At 38.7% G+C, this 20,697-nt stretch overlaps 1 protein-coding gene across 1 annotated transcript; it reads left to right on the top strand.

The window, feature by feature from the left end:
* The first annotated feature begins 540 nt into the window (after positions 1-540).
* LOC101846022 (snRNA-activating protein complex subunit 3) lies at positions 541-14,085 on the top strand. Its single transcript, XM_005104702.3, has 9 exons — positions 541-1,015; positions 1,991-2,086; positions 2,635-2,731; positions 5,013-5,135; positions 7,174-7,320; positions 7,981-8,063; positions 8,483-8,644; positions 11,137-11,244; positions 13,070-14,085. The coding sequence occupies exons 1-9, from the start codon at positions 816-818 to the stop codon at positions 13,227-13,229; spliced, it is 1,176 nt and encodes a 391-aa protein (XP_005104759.1). The 5' UTR covers positions 541-815; the 3' UTR covers positions 13,230-14,085.
* Positions 14,086-20,697: the final 6,612 nt, after the last annotated feature.

Here is a 20,697-nt window from a genome sequence, read left to right as displayed (position 1 = left end):
GGGGGGGGTCCTGCACTGCTGGAGGGTGCTGTTCCACAGTTTGATGAGTTTGGTATTCTAGACTGTGTAGTTAATGCATTCCTATTGTATCATGCACTGAGTAATTTAGTAAAACTGGCGGCCATCATAAGCTAAACGTAGGAACTTCTGTCTTCTTTTTTTCTTCAATAAGTTTACTATCTTTTGAGAAACCCTTATACGAGCTTTAAAGACTTGGTGTTTCCTTAGATTATGTTGGGTTTTTTCCCGCGAGGCATTGGGTAAATTTTAGAGCGGGAGGGAGCAAAAGTTAGATTCATCTGTTGTCACTTGAGGTATTCTTGAAGCACTTTAATCTTAATATTTGAAAAAGAAGCTTTGAAGGGGCGATGTATGGATTTCTGTATTAATTCAGATTGTGTTGTTTTTGTATTATTGATTATGACGACGACGGAGAAGACAGCGAATATCCGATGGTACGAGCAAAATAGGAACACTGGAATACGCTGAGTTTTTTTTAACTGCTAGATCCTATCATTCAATAAATGACAAATGAATGGAATGAGTCGATGTTGTGTGAGATAGGCCTCTATCTAGTGCCTTCGATATTTCGTTCGACGTCAGTGAGTCGTTTGCGCCGTTGACGAATTCATTTAAGATTCGGCAATGATTTTCTTCAACCTTACCAGTACTGTATCTAATCTTTAATTTTACACGATTGAAGCACTTATTTGCTGGACTGCAGCTAGATCTAGATCTAGATCTAGATCCAGATGTAGATCTAGATTCTAGATCTATAGGTTTTCTAGAGTCAGTTGATACTTTTATAAAGTGAAATGGAATTCAAAGGGAGGAGCAGAACGAGGCAATCCACAGTACTCATATGCCCCCGTGACTTTCTCCAGTCATGGAATCTTGAAGCATTTCAGGCAACCAGAATGCGGAAACCACAGAATGAGAAAGAAATCCATGAACAGATATGTAATATGATGTCAGTGTCGGACGAAACTGTAGGGGAATTGGCTGAAGTATGCGGGTAAGAATGAAGAGTTTCCACTCCAGTGCGAGTTTACAGTACTGTCACTGTTAGTAGCCTGCACCCTGTCATAACTTTTAATTTGTCAACTTTTGTTTGTATTGTGATGTTGGCCAACAGGAGTGCCATGCAAAGTTTCATGATTAACAAATAAATAAATGAGTAAGAATTTTTTTGAATGCAGACAAATGAAAGAAAGTAGCTATTCTCACCCGCCCGGAAGTTCTCGCAAGATCTACTCCTCCGCTCTTCTCTCTCTCTGTCTCTTTCTGAATACTGTCTATCGGTGTGGACGATCAAATTGACCAAAACAAAGTTAAAAAATGATGTTAAAACACAAAAGTAAATTAATTTGGTTGTCTACAAAGATGCTACGGCTATTTAACTTTTCAAATCGAGCCGAACTACGCGGGTCGCCATTTTGTTTTGCCTGGAAGTTCTCGCGCTACTCCTCTCTCTCTCTCTTTCTCTCTCTCTCTCTCTCTTTCTCTCTCTCTCTCTCCATTGCCCACAGACAAAATTGTACGCTTTTAGTAGGCTACAGTTGTAATGGAACGTTTGTTCACGGCACAGAATTCTACAATTTTTCTGTTATCACAGTGTAGAATTCTACGCAAAATTTGGTGGCCTAGATCTAGGCTATAACGGTGAACGTGCACCGGGTGAGAATAGCCAAAAGACTCGCCTGCACTATGCGGGTGAGAATAGAGGTGGCCCAAATGAAAATGAACAAGCTAGCTATACTACTAGATCTAGATCTATAAAAAGTAACGATAAGGCTACACAACTCACAATTGAGCTGTTTTTCTAAGGTTTCCAGCATAATTGATAGTTTCATGTATCTGCAAATTTATGTGTATAATCTTTTTATGTCTTTTAAAAAAAAAACTAATTCGGCTTAAATTTTATATATATTCATTGTTACTACAGGAAACCTACATATTTAAGGGAAATTTTTGTCTATTTTATTTTCAGGAAGTCAACTCTGTATACTGGAAATGAACCTAAACATTTTTCGAATTTGTTAGAAATGCCACAAGCTCCCCCTGAGGTTGATCTTGAATGTGTGAAGTAAGTAAGAACTTTGATCTCTTAACAAGTCGAGATGCAACCAATGTGAGGAAGTTTTTTGGGTTTTTTTAATGTACTGTCAAACCTCATTGTACCGCCCCCCGTTGTACCACCAGCCTGTTATTTGGATACTTTTTTTTCAGTGAACTCGCCACACGTTTTTCAGCTCTGTTGATTTCACCGTGTCACGAGTCCACTGGTTCACGCTCACAATGTGGCATATTTTTTTCAGCCAGCATTAGTTTCATTGGTCAAAGCAGAAGCCACAAGTCATCTTAATTCTTGTTTCTGCTATTTCGCTTGGGAAATATTGTTGGCCTCTATAGATGCTTTGATCATGGTCAGACAATGGTGGACTAACTATTGATATTATAATTTTTATTTTAATGGACAAGAAATTGTTCAGTCTGGGTAAGGCAGACAATTTTTTTAATGTCATATGTTTAGCAAATACAGTAAATGATAATTAGTTATTTTATGGTTATATGGCTATGGCGAAAGAAATTTTTTCTTGCTTGTCCCTGACAATTGTTTGTCTTCTTTTTTAGGTTTCAGGAAGAGCAGCGCCGAATGAGACGAGAAATTGAATCTTACAAAGTTTCTGTAAATAGACATATGAAGTACAATGTGATGGACGATTACATGGTATGCTTTACTGCTGCTGTTTTAATTGTATTGTCAGAATGTTTTTGTCTCTGTGCAGGGCTGCTTCCCTTCACCATCATCACATTCAGTTCATCTTCAAGATATTGCTGTTGTTCATGATCACTTCTCATATTATCACCAACATTTTTTTTGATGGTACTATATCTGTCTTTTTTGGTAAAACCAAAACAAAAATGAGCTGGTAGTCAAAAAAGACACCTGCATGGCAAATTTTAACAATACAGTAGTCTCCGCCTAAGATCCCGGTGCTCGGGAGCAAGGAAATGCGGGTTCTTAAGCGAATCGGGATCTTAACCGACGAACCCAGGGAAGAATCTATGGTGACCCATGCTAAGGCTCACAATTGGTAAAATGGTCTTCTTCCACTCTACAATGAACTGACGTGCCCCCTTGGTGGGTTTATGGCATATGGCGAGCAAAGAGTGGTTAACCTTGATGACCTATCACGGTGCATAGTGGCAAGAGGCGTGCCATTTTCACTTATTATCCTATCATGAGTCTCAAGATCTACGCTTATCCAGTTGCCCCTCCCCTTTACCTTTCGAAAATCTATAGCTTTCCATCTCTGACCGAGTCCCTCCCCACCCACCCCCCAACCGCCTTTGTCGTTACACACCATTACGTTGTGAACACACCAATTAAAATTCAGTCTGTGTCGCAAATTCGGGAGTAGAGACAACTGCTGCAATGGTCAAGGAAGAGTTCACAGTTCGATGTGATCCAGCCTGGAACGAACGTAAAGGCCCTACCCACCCAGCGAGTGATGCAAGTTTAGGTGGAGAGCTCAGATGTGAGTGCGATGCGTTGGGAAAACAAACGCGTCGGTCAGTTCACACCCCGGTGTGATCCCGTCTGGGGAAAACATTGTATCGCTTCATCGAGTTTTACAACTTGTATGTGATCACATTCACGACAGTGGCTGATCTTTGACGCGACGGACAGTTTATTGATCTCAACTTTTCTCTCTTGGTTGATCAGCTGTCCCGCCGGGGTTTTTGTTTCGCAAATTATGATCTGAAATGCGGGATCTTAGCAGAATGTAGACCATCAGAGCGGGATATTAGGGGTGACTTTTGTATAGTAAAAATTCAGTTTTCCTAAAACAACGGGATCTTAAGCGAACCGGGATCGTAAGCGGTGGAATCTTAGGCGGAGACTACTGTATTAGATGATAATCACTCTTGTTTAACAATTTTTTTCAATTTACCTCAAAAATAGCAAAAATGAAATGTGCCATCTAGGGCAGTGACAATATGTTCCTGATATATTGTTCCAGCTTTCTTGCTCTTCTCCTCTTCCTTTCTATCCTTCCTCATTCGTTGTGTATGAGTAGTAGAGTTTGATGTGGTCATATCAGCTGAAGTTGCACTTTCTCTTGCCATTCAAATTTCCCAAGGTGGAAAGCAATCCAAAGAAGCAGAGTCTCTCAGATCTCTCAATGATAAATTGCATGCACTGAACCATGTACGGCAGAAACTTGTGTTACATAGAGACAGAATTAGTACTTACTCCCTTTTATTTCAATAATGACAAGTAGGGAAAGGGGAAGAACTATTGCAAGTGCAGAAAAATTTATTCTTGTATTGCGTGTATTTTGTTCTTATTTTTTTAAAGACATGACAAATATTAATAGAACACTTTACAGAACTGGTGTGTACTGTCATGCCTGCTAATGAAATTCTTGTTTTGTTAAGTTCACACTTCTCCATGACTGGCTGATGTATTCAGACATGATGTCTCTTTGGTTTCATGCAGTCTTTCTCCTGCAAAATGCAATGTTCTTCTTACCTATCTTTCGTTGCTCAAGGCTTAAAACTGTGAGCCTTGTTAGAATTGAAAACACACTTGCCATAGACTTCCAACAGCCACATGTTCACATGAAGGGTGGCTACCACAGAAAGACAATGGAAATTATATACTCTGTTATGGCACCTTTAGTAAGGTAGCAAAGAAGACCAATGCTCAGCCAAGGACAAGAATAACCAACCGACTTCTGTCCCACACACTAATATAACCTTATGCAGTTGTGAGAAGGGTGAAACTCTTACCAAACTGAAAAATTTGTAATATTTCCATTTTGCCACCTTGCTTCTGACATGTTTATCTGTATCAAATGTTTCAAAAGTCAGAGAAAGGTGTGTATATTCTTTTTTTCTGCATCCTTTTGAGATTTTCTTTAGGTACATTTTAAATCTTTTTCATTCAAGAACTGTCACTTTTTGCACATAACATGAACTTTGAATCTCTATTCCTTGGTCAGGCACTTTTACCGCAGACTTTACAGCAGCCAGTGGCAGAGGAACAGTATCAGGTGCCTGTGCCAAATGTTATACTCACGTTGCAAATAACAAAGTGTTTACAGCAAGGAGAAAAGTCAACACGGGTATGTGTTTCCCTCCAGTGACAATTTTGTACCTGATTTTCATAAGATAAGTTACAAAGGATTTTGCTTCAAACTGTCTGTTCTAAAGACTGGATTCCTGGATAAGTTGAGACTGGACTCCATGATAGCATTATGAGACAAAAGTGATAAACCAGAGTTAATGGAAATTTTTGTTCTTTGAGTACGCTGATACTCAAAATCATGGATGTTTGTTTATAAAGTCATATTCCCAGGTAATCGTCCGTGCAAGGCCTTTATGAACTGTTATTTTTTTGTTCAGGTCGAAGGGAAGCCTAAGTAGATTTTCAAAGTCCCTAAGATCTCAAATTCAATGCCTTCACAGTTGTCGTTTACTTCAACCTTAAGAATGTATAAAATCAGGAAGATGGCAGTGACCACATAAAATGTAGCCTAATGTTTAAAAATCTTATTATACCACCAACCTTAGGACGAGCATGAAGTTGGCGGTAAAGATGGGCTGGCGGTATAATGGGGTTCTAATGCTGTACCCTGTTAAATAACATCGACGCCTCTACGTTTGCTGTGTGATCTGTGTTTGAAAAGTGTCTTTTGGTTGACAAATTACATGTACCGTATTTAGAACTAAGTCTTAAGTCTATCTCTATCCCCCTCCCCCCCCCCCTTCTCCCTCTCTGTCCCTCTTTCTCTCTATGTGTCTCTCTTTCTCTCTGTCTCTCTCACTCTCTCTTTCTTTCTGTCTTTTTCTCTTGTACACATTTTTTGTGTCTGTCCTGGTGGCCAGTTCACTAGCTTTGGAGGGGGGGTGTAAGTGTTTTACGGCGCTCGCAACTGCGTAAGTAAGGTCATATGAGGGTGCGGGACACATGAAACTTTTTCAGTTGGTAGGAAATTTTGAATTTTGCCAGAGTGGTGTCCGTAGCCTTCTCTTATCGATTTTAGACCACCAAGGGATCTTTAATGTGCCAGCTTGCACACGTGCTCTCCGAGATTTTTCGCCCTTGTCTGAGAAGGCTAGGTGTAGATCTTTCCTACCTGAAGGTCAGAGGTGTGGCTGAAAGACAGCAGTTAGAAGGAGCCAAGGAATAGCAGTAGAAAGGCTGCAGAAAGAGTCAGGAGCCCAGAGGGATGGGGCAAAGGAGGTGAGGTGGTGGGGGCAGAGAGAGGAGACGAAAACAGACGACAGAACATTGCTAGAGAGCAGGAAAGGAGGTGAAAGGAGAAATTTTAGAGAAGAAATTTGTTTCCTTCGCTACCCTGATTCGAATCCATGACCTTTGAATGAGAGGCCAATGCCTTAACCTCTAGGCCACGAGAGCAACCCTAGCTGTGTCGGGGGGGGGGGGGGGGGATTAACATTAGTTGTATATGGAGTGGACAACTCGAGTCAGTTAGTAGATGGCATTGTAAATAGGCAGATGGTATGTTTATATATTATAGGCATTCATTTTTGTGCAGTGGCAAAACCTGGCGATAAGCGGAACTAACTAACAATATAATGAGGTTTGACTGTAGCTGCAAGAGGTTAAATATGAGGCATCGTGGTGAAATCAGGCGCTCATCAAAATAACAAAATTGGAGAAACAGGCATTTTCCCACAAGTTTCGCAATTTCAATCAAATGTTTGTTTTTTTGTTCAACCCCTTTATATCCAAATAAAAAACTCATTTCCATTATATTGAAAAACATTGATTAAAAGCTCAAAATATGTCATTCTCAGTTTTCAAGCACTCTTTAGCTACTGAAGTTACCAAACTTTGGCGGCCATTTTTTCACTGTTTTTACTGCTGAAACCAAGTGAACCTACCTCTTTCAATCACAAATATCTTCACATCTGTTTAAGATAGATGGGTACTTTTTTCACCAAAAGGAAGATAAATGAACAAGCTCTAAGATGATACCAATAACTCCGCATGCACAAAAATTGACGAGTGCCTGATTCCACCGCGTCGTGACTCAAATAGTATTTGAATATTTATTTCAACTAGACTGTTTTGCTTTGTTTTAAATTTTAAGTGTTACCAACATGTTGAAATGTGTTTTATTTTATTCTTACTAGTATCGAGAATGCGAAACAATGATGGTATTAGGGTCTCAGCCCTTGTCTGCTCTGCGGGACAAAATATCTTGCTCTGCAGATGCCATCATCCCAGGAGATTATAGCTCTTTGCCGGACGTTGATACCAGTTGCCTGGAGAAGGCAGGGGTGAGATACCCTTTTCAATTTTCATTATCTTGGTTCAGCCTCCCAAACATGTACTTCAGCTACAGGTTGAGATTTTTGTCTTCATGTCTGCAAAATACAGTTGGAAATGAAATATTGTTAATGAGTTTCCAAGGCTCTCTTCAGTACTAGCTCAAAGAAATGATTTCCTGATGATTCAGTCCAGGTTGAAATGGCTATGAAACATGACAAAGGCCAATAAAAGAAAGAAAAACATCTTGCTCTTATTCTTATCTTAGTCTGACTGAAAATTGCAGTGTCATGTATTGTAAAACCATCAAAGAATAAGTCACTTTTTGTTTTATAAAGTATGGAATAATTCTGGATATGAAAATAATCGCTTTTTAGTTTAATTCAATCAGCAGCCCAATCACCGTGTTTTGTTTACAACAACTTTATTATAAGCGAACAGATATTTCCTTTATTCTCAACTTGTCATAATGCCTCTTACACTAAATATAATTAGTTTTTCTTGTGACTTCTCTTATATGGTCTGATTTCACAATTTTTCTGTTGTGTTAGCGTTTTGTTTTGGTACTGAACTGATTTTAATAACTGTCATTTTGATTCATCTGATAATCTTTTCTAAAGTAGGCCTATTAATGTTTTTCTGACCTGTGGTTTTACTATTTCTGCTTACAGGACATCTATAAATCCAGTTTCTTCTTCATAGAAAATGTGTTTTACAATGACTTCCGACAATCTGACAACAAGGACTATTCCAAGTATGTGGCTTAATACCTTCTTTGTAGAGGGTTATACAAATGTTCTTGCCTCTGTTTTTATAGAATAAATAATAATTAAATAATCCATGGTTTGAAGCCATAGTGTTTTGTATTTCATGCCGACAAATGTTGCTTAGTGGGTGTATGTCTTGGAAAAAAACTGCTTTGAGACTTGTTTTTTATAGTATGTAATAAATGATGCTGTTTGTATTTATTTGTGTATGAAGCTCCAGTAGTTTGTTTGTAATAAACAAATACTTTTAAAATTGTTTGCTAAAAAGAGTAATATGTCTTTTCTCTAACATTTTGCCAATTTCATGTAAAATTGTGCCTATGACCTTATAAGGACTATATCCATTTCTACTTCCATTCAAGGATATTTTGACGCTATGAGTAAGTACATGTTGTGCATATTTCAGGATAATCTTGAAGTGGGCTTCAGAACACATGCCTGATGCACAGTTCACAACAGCTGCAATGGAAAAGACAAAGTTTTTTGACCTCAAGATTAGATTGGGACACCATTATCTGTTCACACATCAGGGAAATTGCGAGCACTCTGTTTTGTTTACAGATATCAGGTGATGAAATATTTACATTTTTTTGTTGTCCAGAATGAGAACTTTTGCCTCCCCAGGGCAGTGCCACTGACAGAAGTGTCTTTAGGCCATTCCCAAAGGGGGGTCCTTAAAATGTTCTTATGCACAGTAGAATTGTAAATGGGCTGATTTATCAATGTCATGCTCATACTGTGCCGGAACAACATAGGGGGAACTGCTGCTTTTTCTTTCCTCATCCTTACTATCATACTTTTTCCTCTACTTCTTTTGTATGTTTGTCACTCCCTTGTGAACTGCTATTTCCGGGGTGCCTTGATAGTCAAAGCAGACCTTTGTGTTGTTGAGGCTAGAAAGGTGAGCAGAGTAAGCCTGATTCCCCGTTTGGACTTCCCTGTTGAGATCCACCCCTTGGCGCTCATATGACCTTATGCAGTTGCGAACGCTGTATTGTAAAACCTTACTAGATCTAGAACAAAAATGAGAACTTTTACCCAAATTAGTTCCTTGTGGTTAAGTTTTATTCAGAAAAAAGTTTATTCTTCAACAGGTTATTTTCATCTTTGGACATGTGAACAACATTCTTTGCGTCAGTGGTGTGTTAAATGGGGAAATCTTTTTTCTGTATCAAGGTTTCCAGCTCCATCCCACCATAGCACCCAAAGTGGCCCTCAGAACGATGCTTTTTGTCTTTGTCTTTAGCTTCAGTGACATGTTGGTAATGGATAAGAAGCTAGAGAAGTTTTGAATATTTAAATTCTTGTCTTAACAGTAAAATGAAATCAGATTTTGTATATTAGTTTTTCAATACGACACACTTGAGTATTGGAAGAACAACTGCAGCGAAGAACTGTATTCGTCCGAAAACAGTCACATAAATTCAGTAAGACGTTCCTACTTTGCTGCTGGTGCTATGCTGAAAAAAAGACGATGTGAGGAGATGTGAAGCAGATTTTGATTGGCAAAGAATTTAAAGGTTTTTCAGATTCTGTGAGAATGACTAGAGTTTCAAATATTTTGAGAGAGTATAGACATATATAATATATATAAGTAAAGAAAGTTTTCATGCCCATCTAAAAAACAGCTGTTGAATTTGAATCTTGCTTCCAACCTTGCTTGCATCTGTTTTCCTTTTTTTTCCTTTTTTTTTTTCGTTGATTTACAGTGGCCCCTCAAGAAATGGTCTTGTCACCTGTTTTGTTTACACTGTACACAAACACTGTTGCCAAATTAACAGCATTAATATCGAGTTGATAAAATTTGGGGACTATTCGTCCATACAATGGCTCATTTAGGCTGACCATAACGAAACTTCAAATTGAAATTTATGTCGAACTTCTCTGAGTGGTGTGAAACTCATAAGCTAGTTTTAAATGTAAAAAATTAACACCCATATGCTTGTTGTCGCTTAAGAAAGAAGAAATTTCCCCTACCTCTCCAAATTAAAAATGGAACATCAAGCAAGTGTCAGATTACAAGTATTTGAGTGTTTTCATAGACAACAAACTCAACATGCATCCACATTTCTCTCCTTCATAAAAAATGGAACAAAAGGCTTTTTTTCTGAGGAAGCTCATGTAATTTAAAGTTGATTATTCATTGCTGTCTATATTTTATCTTTCAGCCATAGAAAGTATGATCAATTACTGTGTGACAGCATGGGCGGGAAACACAAGACATCAAGATAGAGAAAACGAAATCTATTATTATATTATATGAGAACATGCAAAATTTCAGCAATTACTTTCTCTTATTTTGATGAATTATGTTATATAATTTGCACTAGAAAAATTAATTCCATCTTCTCAGATGGCCGACACCCTTTGTTCCCTCAAATTTGATTTGATTTGATTTGAAATAAAAGTAATAAAAGATCCATGCTTCTGCAGCATAACAAACAAAGATACAGAGAGTCATTTTTATCCTCATCCATAATACCCCTACCATCTTTCATCAACATTAACATAAAAATATTTGCTGTTAGCTTGGAAAAAGTTATTTTATGTTATATTTTTAAAATGACACTCCCCAAATGCGGAATACCATCACTCAAGGAGGGGAAAACATTTGCAGAGTATGAAATTTGCCATTTTTCTTCTTTGTGAATACAAAAAAAATTGTTAGTGTGTTTACCTTTTGCTTGATGTTTTAACCCTATCCGTACGCCCTGGGGTCATTTTGTACCCCCTGGGTTGTATTCTTCACTTTTTAAAATACTTCTAGTACAAAGATCTCTTTGAAACTTTCAGTATTTCTCAAAAAATCGTTTTGACAGACTGCTACGCAATGCGTACGGATCGGATTAACAAGTTAATTACCTCTTTGGAAACTGGTGGCCCAGAGTTCCCCATGTTGTATGGATACGATAGTAAGACACGACATACGGATATGGTTAAAATGCATACATCAAAACTTCAGTAGAGTTTGGTTAAGCTTGCCAACAACTGTTTTCTGCTTTGTTTTAGACCTTTCAGCAGAGAAGATGTATAACAACTGACTATTTTCTTTTGTCCCAGAATTTTCAGCTCAGAAGATGTACAAGATTTTCGTCACTACCCAATTCTCACAATTACACGGTTGAAGAACAGATCTGTGTGTCAAAGCTGCTTAAAGTTTTCATCAAAGTAAGTAAAGAAATTAACAATAGATAAAATCATATCAAAATTTGACTTTTTCTTTTGTTTCAAGCTGCATTAACCCTTTGAGTCCTGACCTCCTGAGGTTACCGTGCCCCTCTGCCTGAGCTCATGAGTAATATATTACTAACATTCATATGATCGTCAGAATCATATTCCATATCCTACTCAGGGTTGTCCGTGTCATTACCAGCATCTGATTGAGAAAGGTATTCAAAATAATCAATAACATAACATCTTGTTTAGTAAAGGCTGTTTTCCGTACGCATTTTGTTTCAGACGGGCCGGATTAGGGATGGGGTTTCGCTCACCACTGTACTGGTGGCTAGGCATAGGGGCAATTTTGTGAGCCTCCGGTGTATTGGTGGAAAGGGCTCAAATAACGGGGTTTTTCGTGGTAAAATTCTGTTGGTTTCTGTTATAGATTAAAGTGTTCTCCACCTTATATAGACCTGCATGTTTGCCGACAATCGTCTGAAATCCGACAATCGCGACCCGACCCGCGAACCGGCCGATGCTATCGCTAGGCATGCCTGTATCAGTCAATGTGCGTAGTGCGAGGCTTGGCCGACTGCCAGCGACCCATTTTTCTCCCGTCGGCTTCGTCGGCACTTTCGTTTGCGTGCCGATCGCCGACGCGCGCACCGCCGACTGCCTACGTCGGCGTTTCCGACATAATTGTCGGAACCTAAGTAGAAATGCGAATACGAAAAAGGACGATAACTTAAATGATCTACTTTCAGTTTCGTGCTCGAGCGGCCATTTTCAATTTCGTTTGTTGACTAATTCAATTGTTCAGATCGTGTGGATTCATTCAAGTCCGACTCTCTTGTTCTAATAGAATCTAGATCTAGATCTAGATTTATATAGATCATTATAGACCTCAATGGAGGATTCATATTCCAATTCTATTGTGTCAAACACTATCATAGGTTGTGCTGTAATATTTATATTCGTAAAAATAAGCATTTCATCAGGTGCGTGAATTATTTATTTATTTAGATTCTAGTAAAAATCTAAATCTAGATATTAGATCTATCTAGATCTAGAATCTAGACTCAGCTGAGTCCCTCTGTTCGGAATCGGATGCGGATTTGTAGTTCAAGGCCTATTCCTATTCACTTGTTCTACAAGATCTAGATCTAGATTTATTTAGATTACTAGATCTATATATATGAAGGATTCATATTCCAATTCTATTGTGTTATTGTATCAAACCCTATAGCAATGTAGATGTAAGCCATATATAGATCTAGAATCTAGATCTAGATCTATATGCTCCTTGTTTGTTTTGGAGTGTGGTTTTTTAATTTTTTTTTTCATTTAGGACTTGTTATGGCCTTTTTACATGAGGCCCGTTGCAGGTTCTTTTTGGGGGTGGGGGTAGGGTTAGGGTTAGGTCTCTTCTTTATTGTGTTTGTTGGGGTGGTCGCTCGTTACTCGGATGTCCTTCCTTATGACACCCACAAAGGCTTTTTTTGGGGGGGTTGCGCAAAATTTTTAGACAATCTGGTTGAGGCTCACATGCAGGTCTACTTATAGTACGCACCTCGAGTGGGTGTAGTTTTTTGCTTTTCATGTAAAAAAAACTTTCTCAGGTTCCACCATGGACAATTTTTTTTCTTACTTTTGTTTTTTATTGTATCATGTCGGATGATAATATGAACAAGATGTATGAACTGCAATTCCCCCCCCCCCTCTATGTCTTCTGTGACTATTGAAATTTAATTGCTTCACATCGATAAAAGTTGTATAAAGTTAATCATCTCTTTGTAAGGCACTAATCTAACTTAATGAATGCTTTCTGACACAGGTGGATCGTGCGAGATTCTTCACTTATTCCAACAGACCCATGCTTCCTGTGTAGAGCGTGTTTCAAGTCGTTGCTGTATACCAAGAATGGCGAGAAAAGATCTAACTTTAAAGCGTATCATTTGTCAGAGTTTTATTCTAGAGAGAGTTCTACAACCTAGTGGTCTTGGATGCTGGCAATTCATGCTTGTAGTTTGCTCCTTTCTGTAGCATTTGGTTTCCCCTTAACTTGAACGTAGGAGTAGGAGAGAGAGGGAGTGCATCTGAAGTCATTTTTTGTTGTTGCTGTAGACAGGTTTTGCTGGAAGGTGCTTGCCTACCACTACCAGGTCACAGTGCCAGGGTTGATCCTGGGTTTGTGCAGACTTAGTCATTGATGACTTTTTTTCAGGTTTTCCATCTCTCTGAGTATGATCCCAGTGCAGGTTGGATTAAGTTCCTTGTCCTCTTTGATGAAATGGAGGAAAATCTTGGAGTCTTGTTTGCAAGTGAAAGAAAAGCAGGCCTGTTCATATCGGATTCCTGGTCAAAATTCAGAATTATTCCTTACCCCAGGCTGAAAAAAATCTCCCAAGAGTGCCTTTGAAATACCATACATTTTTTTAAAGCAAGGGAAATTGTACATTTGAATTTTAAAAAGTGGGCAGCTTGGTTGTTTTGTTTGTTGCAGAAGCAGAGACAGCTATCCTGCTATCTTACTCTTACGAGGAATGAGAGAGAAGAAGATAAGTCAAGTTCTAGTTATGAACTTAATGGTTTTATATAGACAGTCATGTTTTCTTTTGGTCAGTCAGCTGGTGGGCCTTACTTATGTGGGATGGCTTCAGCAGTATTACTGGATATGTTTGTCATCTGACTGATGATAACTTAGTAATCTTTAAATTTAAACATAACTTTTTGAAAGAACATTTAAGAGTAAGTGTAAGAGTTCAATCCAACCTCCTCTAACGGCCACCTGTGGGTGGTTGGTGGGTGCTCTGGTGTGGTTTGTTCCTTCTTCTTAATTCCTATCGAACATTTCTATCGTCCTTATCTCTCCTCCTTTTTTGTGTTTGTTACTCTTGTTTTATACCTCTAATCTTCAGCACTTATGTGATCCTATTGTGTTACAAGTGCCTTAAAACTTTTATTAAAACTAACTGCCCCTTGTCCAAGACAACCACCTGTTGAAACGATCACTTCCAACTTCCCCCTTATGTTTTTTTTTTCATTATTATTATTATAATGACACTTTCCGAGACTTTCATTCTTCTGTCTGAGACAACTTTTTTACTGGACAATAGGTGGCCAACTTGGTCAAGTTTGTCCATATTACTTTCTAGTTTTTTTTAAACTGATATATTAGAGTTGGAGCAATGATTTAGGTACTTTACTGCTGGACTGAAAGTAATTTTCAGGCATTTCAAGAACTTATCCAGATCTAAATTTTAGTGTATTCAACTTTTGCTTCTTCAGCTTTCTAGTTCATATTTTGTATGTTTTGTGGGGGGGTTTTTTGTTGCTTTTTTCTTACTAGCCTGTATTAGTGTATGTTTGCAAATAAAAAATGAACGAGGAGGGGGAAGGGAGAGAGAACCTGTCGGCAGAATTGATTGTGTTCTGAATTTTCACTGACAGAAATTGTAGCAATGGAACCCCAAAAAAAAGTTTTTTGTTTATAAAATTTTTGCATGTGTGTCTTTGCACACGATGTATTATTTGTTGTGCTGCTTGCGATGCGCTTTCATTCTGTACATAAACTTGAACATAAACTTTGTTTTGTTGTTTCTGTTTTGTTGGGGGTTTCTAAAAAAAAAATGTGGGTGGTTGGCGGGTGCTCTGGTGTAGTTTGCTTCTTCTTCCCTATGAAACATCTATCATTCTTATCTCCCCTTCTTCTTTTCTAAGTTAGCTACTCTCTTGTAACACCTCTAATCTTCTGGTGCTCATATGACCTTATGCAATTGCGAGCGCTGTAAGACCTCTACTAAAACTAAAGTAAGTTTTTAGTTTATAATTTATAGTCAACTGAATCATCAATTCAAAGTGATCTGCTGATGAAAAGGGAACATTCCCATGATTTCTAAAATTGGCTGGTAAAATTAAGATAACACTTTTCCTTTCCAAATGTGTGAGGATGGGGCAAAAAATCTGGAGCCTTGATATTGTAAAGAGAAGAAAAAAGTGGTGATCTGCCATTCATGGAATAAGATTTCTATTTTGAGGAAGGAGGAGAGCTGATATCGTTGTATGCATTGCATTGGGGGTCAAGATGTTATCAAAGGTTGAAATATATAGTACACAGTGTAAATCCCCTTGATGTCACGTCCCATTCCATCTCTCTCTTTTCTGTGTTTCTGTAGAGCAGAACATGGCTATAGCAGGATTTTTAGTTCCAGAAGATAGGAATGCAAAGTGGAATTACCGAAAAATCACACACTAAATGCTTTCCTCTTCTTTTGCTGTCTTTTTGGCCTAGCCCAAGCCTAAATCATCAAGTCTTATGTGCTTCAAGGTAGCAAAGCAGGAGAAAGAGACGTTAGAACGCACGAGTTTCTGTTTGAAACCCAGACTGAAGCATCCCATTATAGGCTACTGTAGATTGTAGAAGAAAGCATCACAATGTACTGTGTGCCTTCGTTTATCACATACATCAATGGGGCCTGCGCACTGCGAAGTTAGTTCACATTGGCGCATCATTCTCATTTCTCTGCACAGTTCAGTGTGCGTGCAGTACAGTTTGCTAATCTCCTCTTTCATCTGTTCTGTGCGACTGTTTTCTGACAATTTCGAAAAGAAAGCACTATGCTTTTAGCTGTCCCCGTGGTTTTATGCACCCCGCTTAATTTAGCAAAATTTGATCATTTTTTGCATAATTTCTTATCTTTTTTTCCTTCTTCACTCTTTGTTAAGATTATAACAGAATCGCATAATTTCACATTTTTTGGGGCTCAGTTTGCATAATTTCAGAATTTTTCTTGCATAAAACGACAGGGACAGTTTTAGCCTGTAGCTGACATCGCTACCAGAAGAGGTAGATGAGAAAAAAAAAAGCAACTTTCAAAAAGTCTCACTGATTTCGGCCAACCTCTTTGGTTGAAGTCAAACCCACTGTAAATCTTTTGATTTTGTCTGTACACGTTTTAATGAACACACACACACACACACGCATCTATTACGGATCGACTCTATTTGTGTTGAGTTTGAACTCGCTTGAGTTGATCTTCAGATAAGTTGAGTTGATCTTTTTTTTCTGGTCCCAGCTCCGCTTCTTCTTTACAGTAGGTCCCAACGGTTAAGTTGAACTTCGGATGAGTTGATCTTTTTTTCACTCCCCCAACGACATCAACCATCATTCAACTCATCCGTAGTCGACTGCGTTTGGTCAAGTGTATCAGATCTTATAACTCTTAACCATTTAATTTACAGGACAAAAATCGTACACAAGAATTGAAGAGATCCAGAACAAGAAATGAAATTCAAGCTGAGGAGAACAACCTCCTACATGTATCAAATTATAGAATACGTACCGGTACTTGGTTGTTACCTTGTGGTTCCCAACAGAACAGCTGAAACTTTTTCAAAAGTATTCGGGAGAACTTGCTATAACGGCCACCTGTGTAAAACAGTCATCTATACAAACGGCCATTTCCTACCCCCCCCTTTTGCGTTTTAACATTATAATGGCGTAAGACCGCAACTTTTCCCGTCGACTATCTATGGGTGGCCGTCTTAGACAATTTCGACTGTATTAAAAACTAAAGTTGTTCCCGTGTCCGATCCTTGTTAGTCAAACTTCATGGGCCTTCGACATATTGTGGTAGGGTGGCCAGTTCCTTTCCGCGCTGCCTTTACTTCCCCAACTGCTGGGTGGGCATGTGAGAGCGAAAAAAATCCGCGTCCGAACCGAGGTTCGAACCCGGACTTTCTGCTTCGGAGACAAGCGCACTAACCGCTCCGCCACCGCACCCTCTCGACTGCATTATTTAGGGGGTGGAAACTTCTTAAATTTTAACTTTTACGATTATAAATCATTCATTGACCATTGACCGTTATCTGAAAAGGTTTAGTAATAGTAGTGGGTGGTTGACACCCCCCCCCCCCCCCCCCAATTGTTTGTCTGGCACTCACCGCAGGGTCTTGCCTTAGTCTCAGATTGATGAAACAGACAACGCATGAAAACCAGAGGAACAGCGTTTAATTTTTGCTTTAAGTTGTGGCCATTCATTGCTATAGCTGGGGTGTAGCTGGTGGTTTTGGACGTGTGAAGCAAGTTAGTTTTAGAAAGGTTTTACGGCGCTCGCAACTGGTCATAAATGAGCGCCAAAGGGTTGATGTCAGCAGAGAAGTCCAAACGGGGAATCAGGCTTACTCTTCTCACCTCTCTACTCTCTAGCCTCAAGAGCACGAAAGTCTGCTTCGACTTTCAAGCCACCCCAGAAAAAACAGTTCACAAGAGAGTGACAAACAAAAGAAGTAGAGGAACAATGACGATTATAGTAAGGATGAGGAAAGAAAAAGCAGCAGTTCCCCCTATGTTGTTCCAGCACAGCTAGAGCATGACATTGGTAAATCAGCCCATTTGCAATTCTACTGTGATACTGTGAATAAGAACGTGTTAATAAACCCCCTTTGGGAATGGCGTAAAGACACGTATATATATAATGTTTAGTTGGGTTTAGGTCAGGGCTGTTAGCTTGCCAATTTAACATACAAATCATCTCTTACTGAATGAAAGTTTCATGAACAGCTCGAGATCGACGGGATTTAATTGTACATGTATTATCATCTGGAACCTGTATGCACTTCGGACTCATCTGTAGATGAGATAGAATAGCGATCCGATGGGCCGTAAAATCTCATCTCGGTAACGACCTCCCATTACATGTATATGCACAGAAACATTATGATGCCTCCCCAAGTTATTGCATTGCCTCCTCCAAAGTGTGATTCCTTAAAAAAAAAAATGGCACCATACACAAAATGCTCTCTATGCCTCATTCAGACTCTCAACGCCAATGCAAGTTCCGGACAGAACCCAAATTCACCTGTAAACAGAACCTAGTGCCCATTGCTGCCTTGTCCATCTCCGTCTCACATGCTGAGTGCTTCATTTATACATTGCACATCAGGTACAGGTAAATGATACCAGGGCCTAGACTATATCACTCTTGTACTATGCTTAAAAAATTGTTGAAAATAGGACGCCCAATAAGCTTAGCTGTTCTAAAAATGTAAAAATCACACACCGTGTCAATGTACATTTATATATTACAAATGTCAACCAAGCAAAATAAATCAATAGAAACACAAACAGCTGTACATTGGTTGCTTTATCTCCATGTTATCAAACCCTTTGACTCAATTTGGATGTAGGTCTATTTATCAAGATCAGACAGTAGACCCGCAAGATGTTATTGTAAGCAATCATGTACATTCTCAAGGCTTTTCATCGAGCCAGAAACCTTCACTGTACATTGAAGTAACATATGTTAACATTTTCGAGCGCACGTATTGTGGGCAAGGGGCACAGAATACAAGCGAAATTTGTCACTTAATAAATTTGCACCCTATCTGCTTTATTTTTTTCAACACCTATCCTACCGAGTGTTTCGATGTGTTAGCGTTAGATCTACTCCATTAATTTGCTAGTGTACGATCTTTGCTGATTACTTTTAAAGTTCAAACTAAACCAAACATCTATCTGGTGAACATAAAACATGATTCACCCTAATAGATCTACCGTACCATACTGCTGTTTTTGTAACAGTTTAGGCTATTTTTATAGCTTCTACTTCTATAGAATTTCTATAATCAGCAGCTATAGGACTAGATCGCGGAAATGGTTGGTGGCAATACTTAAACCCACGCATTCTATATACTTTATACAGGCCTACAAGTATTTATTTACGCAGTTTTCATTGTTCAAATCGGTTCCACCAGGCCAAATGTCGCAGTATTTATTATATGGGTGACCTCGCCGTCTCCTACAACTCAATATCAGGCAGATAATAATATTATGAATTTCTAATGGCGTATTATTACGTGTATGTCTATGCGTAAAGGTCCGCTAAGAGCTGTAAAATTAGTGTAGGCTTACCTAATGTGCTGTTATCGAATTGCGTTTCGTGTACCTAGCAAGACTGATATACATGTAAGTGATGGACTTTGGAAAATTTGACTCTGTCCAGAACAAGTGATGGACCCCGGTCAGCAGACTGCAATTCTCCCATGGGTCTTGATGGGGCTTTTCTGTTCTATATACTATGATAGTACAGATTACCCTCATTAGAAGACCGGTACAAAGATCGAGAGGCCTATACTTTGATAATAGTAGGCTAAATGTACCGTTGTTCAATATGACAGACAGGAACTTCGCACATCTCGGTAGTCAGTAGCCTACCTTGTAGGCTATAAAGAAAAAGATAAACCTTAAATACATAGTTAAAAATCTTCCCAAAATTTCGAAATTTACACTATGATAATTATGAAGCGCTCCTTTTTTGTGGTTACCATTTTGTTATCTTTGTAGCCTACTTTTCATAAGCTTAAATGTTACATAATATCTTTATATACTTACCTAGCTCCACCCATTACTCTCTATCCCTCTCTTTAAACGCCTTGCCTCTCTCGCCTACCTAACCCCTTTTTCGTTCTCTCCCTCTAATTGTTCTCTCTCAAAACCGACCCGCTTCCCGTCCCTCTGTCCCTTTCTCTTATAAATATGCGTACCCATGTGCTCTCTCTCTCTCTCTCTCTCTCTCTCTCTCTCTCTCTCTCTCTCTCTCTCTCTCTCTCTCTCCCCCCCCCTCTCTCTCTCTCTCTCTCTCTCTCTCTCTCCCCCCTCTCTCTCCCTCCCTCCCCACAAACATACACATATTATTATGCTCACACACATACGAACTTGCATCTTATGTTGGTTGAGTATTGAGAGTTGCAATACATGAAGAAATACGTATTCAGTACTTTGAATTCTGCTGTTTTATATTTTTCATACCTTCTGTTTAAATTATAGACCTGTAGATAGTCTAATAGAGTTGATATTTTTTGTCAGACGAAGTCAGATCACAGATCCGAATTAATGTCTCTAATTACTCCCTCTAAACATCTAACAACAACAGCAACAACAAAAGAAAGAAAGAAAAATCCGAGGGGAGGGGGGCTCTTGAGGTTGAAAAAGAGATTTAAACTGGCTTCTAAAAGAATGAATTCACATGTTTGTGCTTTGGCACCACCCTTTTATGTATACACCGGCTCACAGCAATAAATATAATATATATATAGATCTATATTAATTAATTATTTCAATACAGAGATAGTCTGACCACTGACAGAGGAAACGCAGAAGTCGGGGGAGAAAATCTCTGATCGCGAAGTTTGTTTTTCTCCTTTATTACAAGTTAGCTCCCTTATCAAAGACCCACCCCTTTACCGGTGTTCAATGAATTAGTTCCAGCTTTGTCCCACCAATAAACGTATTTTTGATATATTACGTACCTGTTTTTTAATTGATTAAAAATTCTTTTTCAAAATTCTTTTATGATATAATCTTACCAAGTAAAGTTAGAAAGAAAAGTACTAAACCCTTTAAAAAGATGAAAATGTAAAATTCCTGAGAATTCTAAAACGGTTCCTAAATTAAGTCGATAC

This window comes from Aplysia californica, unplaced genomic scaffold (assembly GCF_000002075.1).
Source record: "Aplysia californica isolate F4 #8 unplaced genomic scaffold, AplCal3.0 scaffold00432, whole genome shotgun sequence".
NCBI classification, from domain to species: domain Eukaryota; kingdom Metazoa; phylum Mollusca; class Gastropoda; order Aplysiida; family Aplysiidae; genus Aplysia; species Aplysia californica.
This window is presented reverse-complemented; position numbering and strand designations above follow the sequence as displayed.